Source organism: Microcebus murinus, chromosome 10 (assembly GCF_040939455.1).
Source record: "Microcebus murinus isolate Inina chromosome 10, M.murinus_Inina_mat1.0, whole genome shotgun sequence".
NCBI lineage: Eukaryota > Metazoa > Chordata > Mammalia > Primates > Cheirogaleidae > Microcebus > Microcebus murinus.
In genome coordinates this window covers 11,466,812-11,484,241 of record NC_134113.1, presented here as the reverse complement: position 1 = coordinate 11,484,241, position 17,430 = coordinate 11,466,812, and the positions used below count along the sequence as shown (strand labels likewise).

The 17,430-nt window shown below is 54.0% G+C and overlaps 1 protein-coding gene across 2 annotated transcripts; it reads right to left on the bottom strand.

Annotated features, from left to right (window-relative positions):
* Positions 1 to 68: 68 nt before the first annotated feature.
* Positions 69 to 16,931, bottom strand: FOXRED2 (FAD dependent oxidoreductase domain containing 2). 2 transcript variants are annotated; one of them, XM_076007014.1, is made up of 9 exons: positions 16,761 to 16,931; positions 15,736 to 16,284; positions 13,852 to 14,103; positions 13,458 to 13,727; positions 12,052 to 12,218; positions 8,334 to 8,499; positions 6,796 to 7,037; positions 5,426 to 5,596; positions 69 to 1,963 (listed from the first exon to the last, which is right to left on the bottom strand). In XM_076007014.1, exons 2-9 carry the CDS (start codon positions 16,281 to 16,283, stop codon positions 1,698 to 1,700), a joined length of 2,082 nt encoding a protein of 693 aa, XP_075863129.1. In that variant the 5' UTR covers position 16,284; positions 16,761 to 16,931; the 3' UTR covers positions 69 to 1,697. The 2 variants fall into 2 exon arrangements, with proteins under 2 accessions (XP_075863129.1, XP_075863130.1); XM_076007015.1 differs by lacking the exon at positions 16,761 to 16,931 and having other exon boundaries at positions 69 to 1,618; positions 1,770 to 1,963; positions 15,736 to 16,695.
* Positions 16,932 to 17,430: the final 499 nt, after the last annotated feature.

Here is a 17,430-nt window from a genome sequence, read left to right as displayed (position 1 = left end):
CATTTGGGCTGATGTTCTGGTGGAATTACCGATTTGGCGGCAGATGTCACATATTTAGACGTCAGTAATTATCTGTTGCAGTACTTTAAACTTTTATTGGAACAAGTGGTTCAGCCAGCTTTCAGTAACTGAGTAGGCAAGATGTGTGTAACAAGTTTTGATCTTATGTGTATAGTCCTAATTAAAAGGTTCATTTAAAAAATGCTTTGGAAAAGGTAGGGCAGGGTGACAGGATCCAATTTTGGTTTACCTGTCATCTATATGGAACATGGTGAATCAAGCATCCTGGGGTCAGGAAAAACCCTTAATTTAGGAGTTTCAGCCCTGTGCAAACTATCCCAAGTATTATCATGGGGTAGACAACTCCTCCTCCAGGCTGGAGTTTCCTTGTGGTAACAAGAAGCTATGTGCAAACAGCGGGGCCAGGTGGTTATGGGAGTTTGGACCTAGTGAAGAGGGGGAAAGGATGTACCCAGGAAAGGGCTGTGGATCCAGAAAGCCCCTGTCCCTGGAATTCTGAGTGGATACACGGAGATCTAGTGAGAACCAGTGAGAAGGTGGTCACCTGTGATCCTGGGCTTTGAAAAATCACCACGATTATCTTACGCACAAATGCTTTCCCACGGCTTACTCACTTTAATGAGACTAAGTCGCCTGATGGGAGAGTGCAGACTCCTGGTGAGAGAGGACAATGAGGAGAAGCTGGAAGGGCTAAGGGAGCCAGGAACGAAATCCATCATGGTTACCATACAAAGGCATTTATGATCGTCTCCTAGCATGTGGCATGTAGGAGTGCTCATGACAGAAAGACAGCACTTGATAGGTAGGTCAGGAGGAGGCATGGTTCAGGATGCCACCAGGGGAAGGGAAGGGAGCAGCCTGAACATTACTGGGGAGGAGGGGAGGTGCAAGCTGGGGAAGCTGGGGGAGGGAGCAGCTTAGATAAGATGGCTTTGCAGGAAGCTGTCCTATCTCTGCCTGATGACAGCTCTGGGCCCAGGGAGATAGCTATGGACCCCAGGGAAGCCAGCCCAGCCTAAGTCCAAACCCTGCAGACAATGGGGTCAGGGGGCAGGTGAAGCAGTGGAGGCAAAAGTGTGACACAGGTGGGGCCTCCTGGCTGGGGACCCGGAGTTACTCAACATGGCCGAGCCGGTGTCTTCAGCGGTATTCTGGGGCAACAGTCCCACCTGCCTGTTATGGCTGTTGAGGAATCAGAGCTTGTTATAAAGGCCTGCCACAAACCCTAATGAAGACGAGGATGGGTTTCACCTGTGAGTTACTCCACAGGCGGGATCCAGGCCTGTCTGAAGAGTGGAGTAGAAGGAAAAGGAGCACCTGGGCAGTTGAGAGGGACAGAACTGAGGCCAGCCTGGTGCTCAGTGACAGTGCAGCTGGGGACAAGCGGGGCTGTGGACGGCAGCTCACAGCTGGCAGGGGATGCCCTTCTCCTGTCCCCGCCTCCTGGGCACCCAGGGACCAGAAGAGGAGGGGAGGTAACCCCCGCATCATCGCATCACCGCACCTCAGCCCTTACGTGCCATCCGTGCTGCTATGGGGCAGTCACCGCGATGAGCAGGGTAGTCTTTGGCGATCGCACATCGGTGGGAGCGTGAGACTGTGAGGAAAGAGCAGGGACTGACCATGGGCTGGGTAGGGAAGCCTGGCCCCTGTGCCCACAGCCTGGGAGGGGACAGTCAGAGCTCCTCCTTGTTGCTGTCAAGGGACTGGACTGGAGCTGGAGGCCCTGGATCCGGGGGGACACCTACTGGCCCATGGTTGCCAGGCCGCTGGCTGCTGTCCTCCAGGTGCCTGCCCATGGCAGCATAGTCCCGGAGGAGTCTGCTCTCCACTCCGTGCTGCCGAAGGCTCTGGGTACTTGCGAGCCCCTGCCTTCTCAGGTAGCCCTGCTGGCAAAACGGTGGCAGCTTCTGGCGCGTTAGGGCGAACAGGAAACAGGACTCTACACAGAAACAAAAGGAGAAGTCAGGCTGGGAGGTGTGGGGAGAGGTGCAGGAAGAGGAGATGCTAATGCCAAGGGCTGGGGGCTTCACTGGGGCCTTTACAGTACCCTCTGTCCCTTGAAACTGGGAGCTGACCCTCCTGGGCGTCTCACGTCCAATTGGAGTAGGTCATGCATGGATCACGACCCTCCACGGGGCTCCAGAAACAGGAGGCTGCCTTGACATTTTGGAAGAACAAGGCTCCGAAATGAAAGCAAACCACAGAAATGCCTCAGCTCCCCGAGATCAGGCCCAGCATGATGGTCTGCATGGAGCCAGCCTGGGGTGGGAGCTCAGTCCCTCATGAGCAGACCCTCAGCCTTCTCTCCTGGAAGCTGGCCGGGGCGTCCAGTAACTCAGTGGTCAGTCCCATCGTGAGCTCAGAGCTGCCTGCAAAGATTTATTCCCTCAACAAAATGTGAGCTGCAAATATTGTGTGCAAAGTTCTGTTCTAAACCCTGTGGGGGACAGAAAGATAAAACAGGTCAGTGCTCATCTACGCCACAGCAGAAAGTTGACATGTCAAATCTGGTCAATCACAAAATAGCTGTAGATACGTATTACTTAGAAATGTGAAGAAACAACCAAAAGAAGCTATGAAGCTAAGAAGCAACTGTGAAATAGCTAGTAGTTTCTTCTGGGGAATGAGAATGGGGGGGAGGTGGAAAAAAATCTTTTAGCCAAGTGCTATGTGACTTTGATTGAAAACACAGGAGATGACACAGATGTGGGAGAGACAGGGCAGGAAGACGGAATGTCAGAAGCTGGCGGAGTCCCTGTGTAACTCTGAGCAAGCCTGCTCACCCCCCCAGTCCTCTTTATCTCAAGTAGAAGACAGGCACAGTACGAGGGATGTTGTGAAGCTCACATGGGTGACCAGGCTGAAGGGTGCCCCCAAATATCACTGTGCTTTATTTCCGACTCTTAGCACAGAGGCCCCAGCAGGACAGGCCGTGGCAACCCTCTCTGGGCAGGGAAGAGAGCAGATGCGAGGAGGACAACAGGAGGGCAGCAAGGTGGCCATCTGGCAAGCACCACCTTCTGATGATGTCACCCCTCTGGAGGCCCCAGGGGCACAGAAGCCCAGCAGAATCTGGAGCCAGCACCAGCAGCTGCCACAGCTACGGGCTGGGGGGAAGCCAGTCTGCCAGCTGCCTTCTGTTGGGAGGGTTCTTCCCAGTTCAAGGCAGCGGCACGTAGTGGCTTGTACTGTCGGGCAGTGTCTAGACAGTGGAGACAGAGGCTAAAGGGCCTGGGATGATCCACTGCTGGGACCCACAACTCAGGGGGGAAATATGCTCCCTAACACACTGGCATTTACGTGGACACCTGAAACCACGAGAGGCAGGCAGGTATTTTGGAGCTGAGAACTCTAGACTCTGAACATGTAATTTCATGTGAAAGTGTATGATCAAGGTTGATGGTCTGCAGGCTGTTAGTACTTCAAAGTTGTTAAATAATTTAAACTACTGTTTCAAATCATCTGTGGACTCAGGATGAAACAAGAACACTTGTTCTCTGACCTGTGAGCTAGAAGCAGTCTCTAACCTGACTGATATCAACAGTGCCTGATATGCAACAGATGTCTAACAGATGTTTAAGGGAATGGATATTATAGGCATTCAAGGGTTTAAAAAAGACAAATCATTTGGCTTCTTTCCATCAGTTCCCCTCTGGGTTACCCTACTTCTCTCCTCAAGTCCCTCTTTGGGTTTGACTATCAGATCTATCTCCCAGTTCATTGCTTCTCTCTTCTTCCCTATCTAGTGAGCTGTTGAATCTTTACACGGAGTTTCTAATTTTCTATCTATCTGTCTGTCTGTCTGTCTTTCTGTCTGTCTAGAAACAGGGTCTCACTATGTTGCTCAGGCTGGTTTTAAACTCCTGGGCTCAAGAGAGCCTCCTGCCTGAGCCTTCCAAGTAGCTGGTATTACAGGCATGCACTACCATGCCCAGCGACAGTTTTTTTTTTTATTTCCAGAAGTTCTATTTGAATTTTTCTCAGAACTGCCCAGTTAATCTTGGTAGTCTCTATCCCTTCATTATATTTTCAATAATCTTTTTTATTTCTTTAAATACACTGGTTCTGTATCTCTTATCCAAAATGCTTGGGACCAGAAGTGTTTCCAATTAGGGTTTTTTTTTCAGATTTGGGAATATTTGCATTATACTTACTAGTTGAACATGCTTAATTGTAAAATCTGAAATCCAAATTGTTCCAATGAGCATTTTCTTTTTTTTTTTTTTTTGAGACAGAGTCTCACTTTGTTGCCCAGGCTAGAGTGAGTGCCGTGGTGTCAGCCTGGCTCACAGCAACCTCAATCTCTGGGGCTCAGCGATCCTACTGCCTCAGCCTCCCGAATAGCTGGGACTACAGGCATTCATCACCATGCCCGGCTAATTTTTTGTATATATATTTTTAGCTGGTCAATTAATTTATTTCTATTTTTGGTAGAGACGGGGTCTCGCTTAGGCTGGTTTAGAACTCCTGACCTTGAGCAATCCGCCCGCGTCGGCCTCCCAAAGTGCTAGGATTACAGGCGTGAGCCACCACGCCCGGCCTGAGCATTTTCTTTTGAGTGTCAAAGAATTATGGATTTTGGAGCATTTCAAATTTCAAGTTTTCAGGTTTGGGATGCTCAACCTGCATGAAACATACTTTATATGCTGTATCTGACCATGAACCTGCAGTCTTTGTAGGTTCGATCCTATAGTTGGTTGTTTTTGCTGACACTCCCTCATGGTAGTTTGTGTCCTTACGTGTTAAGTGATTTTTGGTTGGGAATTCATGTTCCTTGGAACTTTGTGGGAAAACTTGGAGGCCTAGATTTAAAGTGTATTTTTCAAGTATATTTCTCAAGATAAGATGTGCCTTTGCTTCTCTGATTTCTGCACCACAATGATAGCATAAAGTTTGGCCCCAAATTTATGTAAGTGGGGCCTGGTGGTTGGGAATTTTCAGGGGAGATTTTTTTCCCCCCACTGTATCCAGGGCCAGGAACTATGGCTCTACTCTGTCCCCCTCTCGGGAGTCTCCTGGCTTGCCCACTGGGATCCGAGCTTTATTCGAGGGTCTCTGAACAGACCCCCATCCTGCTCCATACTTGTCCTCCCACCCCAGGGCTGGCCAGTTAGCTGCCTCTAGGCTCCTGCAACCTGCAGGCATCCCAGGCCCAGTGGCAGTCTCTGCTCTTTATAGCGTCTGGCCTCTGGGGCCTTATTTTCTTGCCGGTTCCTTTAAAAAGACATATTATTTGGTATTTTTAGGTTTCTGTGAACATCTAGTCCACCACATCACAGGAGACAAGAGTCTGGGGTTTGGACTGTTCGGTGCGGGTTCTGAAACTCCACAGGGCGTGGGTCTACCCGGCCTTTCTTCAACCTCCCCTCAGTCCCTCTGTCCTTCTGGGAACTCGGGTTACCTGCATAGAAGCTTCGTAAATCCGTGTCCAAACAGTTCTCCAGGAAGCGCCTCAGAGGTAGAATGTGCCCAACGGGGGCGGTCCAGTCTGTCAGGAAGTCTTCCAGGATGTGGTGGATGGCCGCGGGCCGAGGCAGGGGCCAGTGCGCGGGCCGGAATCTCACCTCCTGTTCTGTGGGGGAGAGGGAGCCCGTCGGAGCTGAGAGCCTGGCCTTCCTGCCCCCGAGCCGACACCCCTCACGCTCCCCTCACCCCTCACACTCCGCTGTCCTGACGCTCCTGCACTGGGCTGCGGCCAGCTCGTTCACCAGCCCCCTCCAGATACGTGGCGGGCCAACGTGAGGAAGAGGAACTAGGCTCGTCTCTGTGGTCCCAGAGGGCAGAACCAAGCCTAATCACTTGAAGTCAGTGTTTCTCTAAGACTCACCTGGACGAAGGTCTATTGTGGCTGCCTGAAAACTCATCATTCTGTGGGAAGATTCAGAGGCCCTGCCCTGAGAGGGGTCTCAGAGCTCACGGAGTCCAGCTTCCTACTGGTGTGGCCTCCCCCCTTCTGTGGTGTCCCTGTCAGATGGCCACCAAGCCATGACTTGAGCATCCCGTCCTGGGAAACCTGATTTTGGAGCTGACCAGTTCCACAGCTGAGCGGCTCTCACTACTGGTTGCTCCTTATGTTGACTACAGACCTGTATCCCTGCCACTTCCACCTGATGACACCACCTCCGCCCTTGGGCACAGCTCCTAGCAGACCACCCTCTTCCACGTGACTGCCCTGCAAGCTCGGCAGCGGGGGCATGTTCCCCAGGTGGTTCCTGTATGGGCAGCTGCCCTGTGCCAGCACGTGCTGGCATTCTGTGTACACTGTCACACTTGCCCTCACACTGTCCCAGAAGGAAGGTACTATTGCTATCCCCACTTTACAGATGAGAAGGTTGAGGCTCAGAGAGGTTAAGTAATGGTCCAGGGTCACATAGTGACGAAAGGACATAGCTGGGAATGTCGCCCGCTGTTCTGTACTGTGTCAACCAGCCCCAGTTCCTTCTAATACTCAGCCTGCAGATCCTCCCTCCCCCACCACGGGTAGCCACCTCTGGAGACCCTGCACCGAGACACCGTCCCTCTTACTCTGTGGTGCCTCGGAAGAGAGCCTGACAATCCACGTGTGGCCTGTGCAGGTGACAGCATGTGCCAGAATCTGCACGCATCATTTATCATTCTCACACCCCCTGCCCCTGCCTGGTCTCTGGGTGAAGTCCCCCGGCCGTCCCCCTTCTGTCCACTGAGGGTGGTGCGTGAAGGTTTGATGGTGACAACTCTACAGACAGGGTCGGAGGAACGCCACCCCGCCTAGGGAGGGCAGCGGCGGCTCACCGGTGGGGAGCTGTCTGTAGTAGTAGATGACAGGATGCAGGAAGTTGGACTGCCAGGCGTCCTCCGTGTACCCCACAGACCGGCCGTGAAAAAAGACGTCCTTGTCGGGTCCAGAGAAATTTTTGCCGTACTCCATGTTGACGACGAAGAGCCCGTGCCTCGCCTTCCTCCCGGTGAGGGTCTCCAGCTGCGGCAGCATCAGCACGGGGAACTCCTCCAGGTACTCGAAGGCGGAGGCGTTCCTGGGGAGCACGGCAGCACGGGGGACGCTGAGCCGTGGCAGAGGGGAGGGCGTGGCGCGTGGGCGCTGCCTCCAGGAAGTGTCAGTCAAGCAGTGCACAGACTCCCATCGGCTCCACACACCTCACTTTAATGTGACTGTCACAGCCGAGCCCTCCCTAACACATGGGACAGATGCCAGGAAACCGTGTAACTGAGATGGATATTTGGAAGAGTGTTCCAGATTGAGGGAGCAATAAGAGAAAAGCCCTAATGAGGGAGTGAATGCCTTGTTGCGTTCAAAGAACAGGAAGAGGCCAGCGTGGCTAAGCGTAGTGGACGGGGGCAGAGGGCGGGAGGTCTCGGGGTGGGGTCAAGGAGGGCTGTGCCTGTCACGACAGCAAGTGCAGATTTCACCTGGATGGCCATGTGGGACACCAAGCAGAGAGAGGACTGGGGTGGCTCAGGTGTCTAAGGACCACTCTGGCCAGGGTGCTGAGAACAGACCACGGGCCAAAGGTGGGGGGCTGTTGAGGCAGCGCAGGTGAGGGACGCTGCTGAAGTGCACCAAGCTGGCAGGTGGAGCCAGTGAGAGCTGGTCCAGACATAACTAGAAGTAGAGGAGACAGGACCTGCCCACAGTTTGAATGTGGGGTGTCATTTGAGAGAGAGGCACCAAAGGTGATGGTGATGTGAGGTTTCTGTGCAGAGCCCGTCCCTGAACCCGGTGTGCTGTGACACTCCCTGCCTTTGGATCAGGCTGTTCCCCAGGTGAGAGGAACCGGTTGTTCCTCTGCTGTCACCACTGCCTCTCCCGAGTGCCCTCACCCTTCTGGGCTCTGCACTGCTTCCTTCTTGGGAACCGTCTGTCCTCTGTGATCTGCCGCTCATCCTTGATTGATAAGGACCGTGACCAGTGTGGGCCTGGCCCGAGGGAACTCTTAGACTGTTTATCTACTTGGTGCCAAAGGCTTTCTCTGAGTGATCTTTCCTCCTTCCTTCACTGCTGCAAGGTAGGCATAATTATTCCCACTTTGCAGATGAGGCCAGAGAGGCTCAGAGAGGCTAACTAACTTGCCCAAGGTCACACCGCAAGGCAGTGGTAAACTGGGCTTCGCTCTCAGGAACGTCTGTCTGACTGCAGAGCCTGTGGTGTTGATTTCACGGATTTCCCCCTAGAACAGACTCCCCTGCTCTCCCCTTGCAGGCTTCACCCTAGGAGGGAACAACTGGGAATTCCACACCTGGAAGAGGCACAGAAGGGCCACGGCAGGGTGTGGGGGCGGGGAGCAGAGGGTGGGTGGGGACAGGCTACTCACTCCTTCAACAGGACGACATCAGCCAGCACGCTGAACATCTGGTAGAGCCCGGAAGCCTCGTTCACGCGCCGGACGATGGCGCTGGTCAGCTGCGTGACGGGGAGCTCGGTGGAGGGCCAGGCGGCGCCGTGGTGCCGATGCTCCAGGAGCCGGTGGACGGCTCGCGCTGAAACGGCCAGAGCAGGAATGGCACGCGCACATTTTGCCTCTGGTCACCGGGGGACGCACAGGCCTCGTCGACCCCCTGGGACCCGACACACACTTGTCTGCCCGGCTCAGGGCCGAATCTGTGGGTGGCGAGCGGGGAGGGAGGGCCGGGAAGCCGAGAGCAGGGCCAGCAGACGTTCTCTGGAAAGGGCTGGCCGGCCAGCGTTCTCTGCCCTGTGGGCCACACTGCTCGGCGACACTGCCTGACGCTGCCCTAGTGTGAAGGCGGCCGGAGGACAGAGAAAGTGGGGCACGGCTGCACTCAGGCACAGGCCAGAGTCCGTCACCCTGCTGTAGGCCGTCTGCACGTGGGAGCCCCACCGCCCTCACCTCGCACGAGGAAGGTCAAAACCAGACCCGGGGCCTTCCTCGGAAACCTCTCCCTGCGTCCCGTCAGAGTCGCCCCGGGAAAGCTGACTGCTCCCACGATCTCCCGCCCCAATCCAGCCTGCCCCCAAGCTCTACTCTGAGATGGCCCGTCCGTCAGGGTGGAAAGCGGCCGCTGTCTACCTGGGGCTGCCGCACGCAGCTGTGGGATGGGTACGTCACACGCATGCACCTGCTCTTCCAGACTAATCAGCCAACACCCAAATCCAGTAAACACGGAAATGTCGAGGTGTGACGCAGGCCCTTCGAGGTTTTTATGGCGAAATTAACTGCCCATAAACACCCACTATGCAATAAGGCTCCCACACAAGATGCCACTGTCTGCAGCGGCTGTGAGGCTGCCAGTGGGGCTGTCCATTGTCACCCTGCTGTTTCCCAAGGCAGGCATGGATTCAGCAGGGGCAGACAGCTGCTTTCCAGGGCTGCTGAAATGAGTTCACATGTGCGTGACGACAACAGCAGCGGCAGGAGTGGAGACCGTCCTTCTCAAGCAAAAGCCAGCTGTGGCGGCCAAACACGACCCCACAACGCCTTAATCTGCACGAGGCGGCTGCCGCATGGAGCCTCCCCTGCACTGGGAAGCGCCACGTGCGTGCAGTCTGAATCTGCTATGTCTTACCTTTTACACTAAAAAAGTTTTTAAGTAAAAAAGAAAAACAAAAGGAAGTTAGAAAGAAAGGACAGCTTGGAAAAGAACCGCCAAAATTTCAACTGAGTATCTCTGAGTGGTGTGATTACGGCAAGTTTTGTTCTCTTCTTTGTGTTATTTGGTATTTCCCGAAGTTTCTATAAAGAGCACGGCAGGGAAAGATGGGACTATGTTTACAAAAAAATATGGTGGCGTTGAGTCCAGTGTCTCTCCCTGACTGCAAGGCCCTGTTGCAGCGATCTAGTCTACACCCACCACCATGGCCCATCTCAAATAAAGTCTTTAAAAAAAAGAAAAGGCCAGGCACAGTGGCTCACGCCTGTAATCCTAGCTCTCTGGGAGGCCGAGGCGGGCGGATTGCTCAAGGTCAGGAGTTCAAAACCAGCCTGAGCAAGAGTAAGACCCCGTCTCTACTATAAATAGAAAGAAAACTAATTGGCCAACTGATATATATATAAAAAAAATTAGCCGGGCATGATGGCGCATGCCTGTAGTCCCAGCTACTCGGGAGGCTGAGACAGAAGGATCGCTTGAGCCCAGGAGTTTGAGGTTGCTGTGAGCTAGGCTGACGCCACGGCACTCACTCTAGCCTGGGCTACAAAGTGAGACTCTGTCTCAAAAAAAAAAAAAAAAAAAAAAAAAAGAAAAGAAAAAAATAAGGACGTGGAAGGTCTTTGGGTGGCAGATTACTTCACTCATTCTCTGTTTCCCAAGTATCTGCCGATCAGCTATAAGCTTATTACGGTTCCATTCTTTCAGATGGACTCACCAAACCGAATACTCCTATCTGACCGTGAGTGTCAACAAGCGCCGGGTCCTTTTGAGAAGGTTGGTGATAGGAAGGGCAACACCTAACATGTACAGACTCTCCCCTACCTATGGAGAGGGCGCTGATTTGCTTTCAGGGGAAGAGAAAATCTTTGTACAAACTATCTTTTGCCAGAGAGCCTGGGTCCTGTAGTTCAGTTCCCGTGACGGTGGAGAAACCACCAAAACTCTGAGCCTCAGTTGCTCCTTCAGGAAAGTGGAGATTCACACCCACGTCCAAGCGCACTGGCCACACTGCCAGGGCCGTGTTCATGCCACTCTGCGTGCTGAAGGCAGGCAGGCTGCATGAGCCTATTTCTCCCCTTGTTCTCTAGTTCCCATTCAGCCTTACAACCACAAAGCCTCAATTTCCGGATGGGGATTATTCTAGTGCAATGAACAGAATTATGTTTTAAAAAGATACTTTAAGGCCGGGTGCTGTGGCTCACGCCTGTAATCCTAGCTCTCTGGGAGGCCGAGGCAGGCGGATTGCTCGAGGTCAGGAGTTCGAAACCAGCCTGAGCAAGAGCGAGACCCCGTCTCTACTACAAATAGAAAGAAATTAATTGGGCAACTAATATATACAGAAAAAATTAGCTGGGCATGGTGGCGCATGCGTGTAGTCCCAGCTACTTGGGAGGCTGAGGCAGTAGGATTGCTTGAGCCCAGGAGTTTAAGGTTGCTGTGAGCTAGGTTGAAGCCACCGCACTCACTCTAGCTTGGGCAACAAAGTGATACTCTGTCTCAAAAAAAAAAAGATACTTTAGTATTTTATTTGCAAAATTCTCAAGTTCCCCTGTAATCCTAGCACTCTGGGAGGCCAAGGCAGGCGGATCGCTCAAGGTCAGGAGTTGCAAACCAGCCTGAGCAAGAGCGAGACCCTGTCTCTACTAAAAATAGAAAGAAATTAATTGGCCAACTAAAAATATATATAGAAAAAATTTGTCAGGTATGGTGGTGCATGCCTGTAGTCCCAGCTATTCGGGAGGCTGAAGCAGGAGGATCGCCTGAGCCCAGGAATGTGAGGTTGCTGTGAGCTAGGCTGACGCCACGGCACTCTAGCCAGGGCAACAGAGGGAGACTTTGTCTCCAAAAAAAAAAAAAAAAAAGATTCTCAAGTTAGCATAAAATTTATACACTCAGTACGAAGAGTTCTGAAAAAGAACTGATATAATCCAGTTGCAATTTTTATTGAAATTTGTCAGTATCCAGAGTCTGTGTGCACGATGCTTTATAGCGGCAAGGTGCCCAGGCGCCGCCTTATTTAGCCCATGATGGTGGAGAGTTCACCTTGTTTGCAGCTAAGCCCCAATGCGGTTTAGGCGGGTTAAAGCTTCACTTTTCAGACCATCCAGCTGGGGAGGAACCCAGATTAGTGTTCTTCCTGCTCAGCATCCTTGCCAGTGCATGGTGCTAAACCTGCATGGGGCTCACGCACATAACAAACAACCCCCAAATGTACCTAATTTTATACTTTACCTGATACCTTTCTAGATACATTCTCAGACCACCTGTTGTCATCTACCCCAGGTAGGGAATTTAGGGCAGTCAACTACTGATCAGTAATCTCTCAATGCTTGTGGAAACCAGGGGTGTGTTTCTAAGCCCTGGGGGTGCATGCTGATGGTGGTTCTGTCTGGGGACAGCAGCACTCTCAGCTGGGCTCACCTGTGTACCGGAATCCGTGGATGAAGCCCCCAGCAGATCTCCTGTAGTCCACCGAGTGGCTGGCGGTACCCAGGATAAAAAGACCCCGGGTCCCTTTGGACTCATAGCTGGCTCGGATCAGTGGGTACTTTGTGTCGAATGGATTCCCCGAATTGAGTCTGAGGGACCTGTGAGTGGAAAGGGTTGTTAATAAAAATAGCTGCTGTGCACAAAGCACTTATCACAGGCCTGGCACTAAGTGCTTTATATTAAACCTTACCATGCCCCTGGAAGTGGGTGTAATCATCTCCATTTAACAGATGAAGAAACTGAGGCTCAGGTTAAGGACATGGCAGGACAGAGTCAGGATCCAAGCCTGACTCAAGGCTGGGCTCTGAACTAAGACCGGGTCCTGCTGTCACCTAATGGGAAAGGAGGGTCTGCACAGGCCCACCAGCTTTTCCTTGTCCTTTTGTGCCCTGGTCAGAAGGCAAATGAAAGACTGGGTGGTTACTTATTTGTTGTTAAGAGATAGGGTCTTGCTCTGGCACCCAAGCTGGAGTGCAGTGATAACAGTCACAGCTCACTGCAGCCTCAAACTCCTGGGCTCAAGTGATCCTCCCACCTCAGCCTGAATAGCTAAGACTACAAGTGCACCACCATGCCCAGCTAGTGAAATTTTTTTTTTTTGTAGAGATGGGGTTCTCACTATGTTGCCCAGGCTGGTCCTGAACTCCTGGGCTCCAACGATCCTCCCACCTTGGCCTCCTAAAGTGCTGGGATTATAGGCATGAGCCACTGTGCTCTGCCAGGATGGCTGCTTTGATATAAAGCCTCACAAAGTAATGGGCAGCCATATTTGGGACTAGGCTCTATAAAGCAGTTCTTCAAAATACAATTATAAATAATTTTAACAACTAACATTTTATGGAGCATATAGTATATGCTAAGCACTTTCTTATATTAATCTTCACAATAACCATATGAGAAAGAAATTATTAATCCCATTTTAGAGATGAAGGAACTGGGGCACAGCATGTTAAGTAACTTTCCCAGATGTGGTAAGCAGAGAATCTCGGGCCGACCCCAGAGCCTGTGCTCTGGGCCACCATGCTACACTGCCTTCCAGCAAACTCACCTGCGTGTTCTGCCTGAGCTTTATTTCCCATCTCGCAGGTAGAGGCTCTCAAAGCAGATTAAGACCTGCTGCTGCTGCTCCCCCAGGACAGAGCCGCAGGGCCACCTGGGCCCCACAGTAGACAGACAGCTCGTGTCCCAAGAGGGAGACCAGGCAGCACCCACACCCATTCTTAGACTGCTGTCCTGAAAGCCCTGCTGCTGGCCTGCTGATGGCCACTGTGTTCCCTCAGGGAGGGGTCAGAAGGGCTTTGCTAAGAGATCCCACCTCCTCCCTCATTTGGACTCACTTATTGAAAATGGAGAAGTCAAAGTTCCAGCCCAGGCAGCGGATGACCCTGTCATAGGCCACGCGCATGGCAAAGTTGTCACTGTTGTCCTGGGGGAGGGTGATGGAGTCAGCACTTTGGTTGGTGTTGTTTTCCTCCAGGAAGAATTTCAAGGTGACATGGAACTTGCCTTCGTGGTCCTTCACGATGGCCAGATCTGTCAGGTCAGACTCGAGCAGCCCGTCCAGGGACTTCAGCTGGTAGGTGTCCAGCAGGCCATTGTTGATGGCTCTGGGGCCCAAAGAGAATGCAAGGGAGGGGCGGTTAGTCCAGCTGGGGTCAGGAAAGGCTTTGGGGAGTTCTCCCCACATTTTGGGCTTACACCACAGCACACACAAGCAGGGGTGTGGCATACCTGAGGTCTCCAACGTAGTGGGTGGCCCAGGACAGCCGGACGCGGGAGCGGCTCAGCATGTGGATAAAGTTTGTGACACCCAAGATGTTCTCTGCCGTCTCAAAGGCTGAGTTCCCACGGCCCAGGATCAGCACATTCTGACCCACAAAGTCCTCGGGGTCCACAGACACGGACTCATAACCCTCCACGTATTCGGAGCCAGGGAAGTTAACTTGGTTGGGGACTGACAAACCAGTGGCTACAAGGAGGACACTGCAGGTGGGGACAGAGGAAAGACGGCTTAGTCTCTTAGCTGTAAGACCACTATGTGAAAATCACTCTCTGGGCCCACCCACCACACCCTGACTGCTGGCTCCTAAAAGAAAACAAGAGGACATTCATTCATTTATTCATCTATTTACTGAACTATCCCAGTGTACCGGAGATACTCCACCCCTGCCTCTCACTGAGCTCACAGTCCGGCGGGTACACATTTTCCCGTACTAGGGATTAATAATGCTGTCTGCGGAGAAGGTGACTAGAGAAACTGAGTAATTCCTTTACGTTTGAATACAGCAATCAGACCGAGTATCACCCTTGGTGATGGAAATGAACCCTTGCGTTCTACTCTTCCCTTTGTGACATGTTTGGCAGACGCAAATGTCCACCGAGCAGTAATTCCATACCAGGCCCTGTGCTAAGTGTGTCTGTACGTCACCTCATGTACTTCTCAAAGCAACCTTGAGTTGGTGTCACGTGGCCTGCTTTACAGCTGAGGAGATGCAGGCCCTGTGGGCCCACGGGCCCCAAGCTCCTAAGGTCAGAAGGCCTACCTAAGCCTGATTCCAAAGTCCCGCTCTTTATAGTGGTGGGGATTGCAACCAGGTGGTGGGCAGCTGGACCCTGCCAGCCTGCAGAAGGACGATTTGACCACAGGGTGGTTTCAAACAGAACTGCAGGGCCTGCAGAGGGGCACATACGGGCCCATTAAACCTTGCTCTCTGACCCTTGTCTGCTCTGCTCCATGGTAACGCAGCTGCCTAAAATGCAAGAGTCCACGTAGGCGTAACCCTCCCTTCTTTCCCTGGGTTGTAACAGGCAAAGCCAAGCCCGGGCCTCTGGCAACAGGCTGGAGAAGATGAACCCTGGCTGAGTGCCTGCCTGGAGCCAGGTGCTAGGCTACCAGCCAGGGAGGGAGAGGCAGCCTGGTGCAGCAGAGAGAACACAGGCTTTGGAGTCAGGAAGAGATGTGCTCAAATCCCAGCCACACCACTTTTTAGCTATGTGACATAGCACCAGTTACTCAACTTCCCTGAGCTGCAGTTCTTAAATGAGGATCAGTGAACTTCCCCCACAAGGTCCCTGTGCAGATTAAACAAGTTTGGGGCTGTCAACACAATATGAAACTGTCTTCCAAGAAAAAGAAAGCTAAATCTGATTGCTGGAAGCACTGCCTGCGGGGCCTCCCAATCTAGTTCCCTTCTGAAATCCCAGAAGGCCTAATACTTGCTGGACACTTGACCCAGGGTTTCCCTGAACATATTTTGGGGAACACTAGTTCCAAGAGATGCTCTATGTAAAGGGTTTTGTGGGTTCATACACTCTGCTTATGGTGAATACTTTACCCAGTGCTGGGACATCACAGTGAATATGAACATATCAAAGACTGAAAAGGCCTGGAGAAAAAAAATTGTTAGTATTTTCCAAACATATTTGACGGCAATTTTTACGACATTTGGGAAATGATGGCTGATGGAACCTCTCAGCACTGACTTTCAGTGGGGCAAGGAGGCAGAAATGCCCCTTTCCCCCCATTCCTCCCGCACCTACTGGCCAGACAAGGTGTGCCATTCGTCTAGGGAAGGCTCCAGCTTCGGCAGGTGAGCTGTGGCGCGGGTTCCTTACCTGCACCGGTATGCCTGGCCCGTCTGGTCGGTCAGGATGAAGTAGTGGCCATTCCAGGCCTGTCGATCCTTGTCCAGCGTGACGTAGGTGATGGTGGTGTTGTACAGCACGCGGAGCCCCAGCCTGTCTGCGAAGTCGCCCAGGTAGCGCACCATGTCGCGGGCGTCCGGGAAGTAGGCCCGCGAGTAGTGTCTGAAGAGCAGCCGGGGGTCGTGGCTGAGCAGAGAGTTCCAGTCGTGGCGGAGGTTGAACTCGGCGTTGGCCTTGCCCGTGAACCGCTTGTTGATGCTGATGAGCTTGCTGTGCCGGGGGTAGCGCGTGAAGAAGCTGCCGGGCCGCGGCGCGCGTTCGAACACGGCGTAGTCCCTCCCGGCCCGCTGCAGGAAGTAGGCCATCTGCAGGCCGGCGGGCCCGGCGCCCAGCACGCAGTAGTCCCGGGGCGCGGGCGCGGGGCCCTTGGCGGGGCGCACGGACAGCGCCGGGTGCAGGGCGATGGTGAGGAGCAGCCCCGGGGGGCCCCACAGCGGGGCCGCGGCGGAGAGGCCCATCCTGCGGCAGACCAGAGGGTGAGGCCTCGCACCGCAGCGGCCGGTGCGACGAGGCCCAGAAACGGGCGGGTCTTGCCCGAGCGCTCACGGCCACCTGGGCCGGGGCCAGGGCCGGAACCCCGGGACCTCGGAGCTCATTTGCCCCAACTCTTCCTTTCCAGGCTGGGACCGGGGGCTCCGCACAGGGGTCCTGCACCCCTGCATCGCCTCTCCTTCAGGGTCTCCTTTCCCAGGGGCGCTAACCCCCTTCGTATGACCATGGTGACCTCCGCCCTGGGGACCGAGAGGGTGTTCCCCAATTTGAGGGGTGCTCAGCACCTCTCCGGTCCCAGGCTAGACCCCCAGAGGCGCGCTCCTCTTTGCCCGCGCCCCCGCGCGTGGGCCGGACCCGAAGGAGGTGTGGCCTGCAGGGCCCCGCCCCTGCCCGGCTCCGCGCCCCAGCCTCTGCGGCCACGTGACGGGGATGCCCCAGCACACCTGCCGCCCTCCCGCCGCCGCGCTCCGAGCCGGCTGGTCGCGCCTGCGCGGTGCCACGCCCGCAGCTCCCGCTTCGCCGCTGCTGGCCGGGCCCTCGCTGAGCTCGCGCTTCCCAGCCGCTCCGACCGCAGCCGCAGCCGACTGAAGCCAGGCTCGGCTCGCTGGAGCCGCGGCGGCGGCCCCGCCCCCCGCGCCCACGGGCGGGGTCACGTGCGCGGCGCGCGGCACGCCGGGACCTACAGGCGGGCTCGGGCTCCGGGCCAGCGCGCGGGAGAGGGGCGCACGTGCTGCGCGCGCGGCCATGCGGGCTGGCGGTGGGGCCCGGGGCTGGGCGCGCCAGCGAGGTGGAGGGGCTGGACCCTCCTTTTTAAACTGTGCCTCTCCACACGTGAAGGAGGGGGGAGCAGAAATTTGGCGCCGATCTCAGTTCTTACATGCCATTAATGTAGCCAAAGACAAACTAGTTGGCCTACCCAGGTTTGTGGGACTGGAATCTAGCGTGAAGCCAGAAGAGAGAAACCAATTAACAAGCGTTTGCTACAGTGTAGTTTGGCACGTAACTCACTCGACTGACTTTGATCTTCCACCCACCAGGATAGGTGGGCAAGGGATTCTCTTTCCAACATTTGGTAGTGACTGGCCAATTGGAGGCATAGGGGTGAGGTGATTT

Excerpts from the sequence above, each read along its gene's own strand:
- FOXRED2 (XM_076007014.1), bottom strand. The coding sequence starts at position 16,283 with ATGGGCCTCTCCGCCGCGGCCCCGCTGTGGGGCCCCCCGGGGCTGCTC. Across the intron at positions 14,104-15,735 it reads GGCCAGGCATACCGGTGCAG|TGTCCTCCTTGTAGCCACTG; the intron begins GTAAGGAACCCG and ends CCCCACCTGCAG. Across the intron at positions 7,038-8,333 it reads GATGTCGTCCTGTTGAAGGA|GAACGCCTCCGCCTTCGAGT; the intron begins GTGAGTAGCCTG and ends CGTGCTCCCCAG.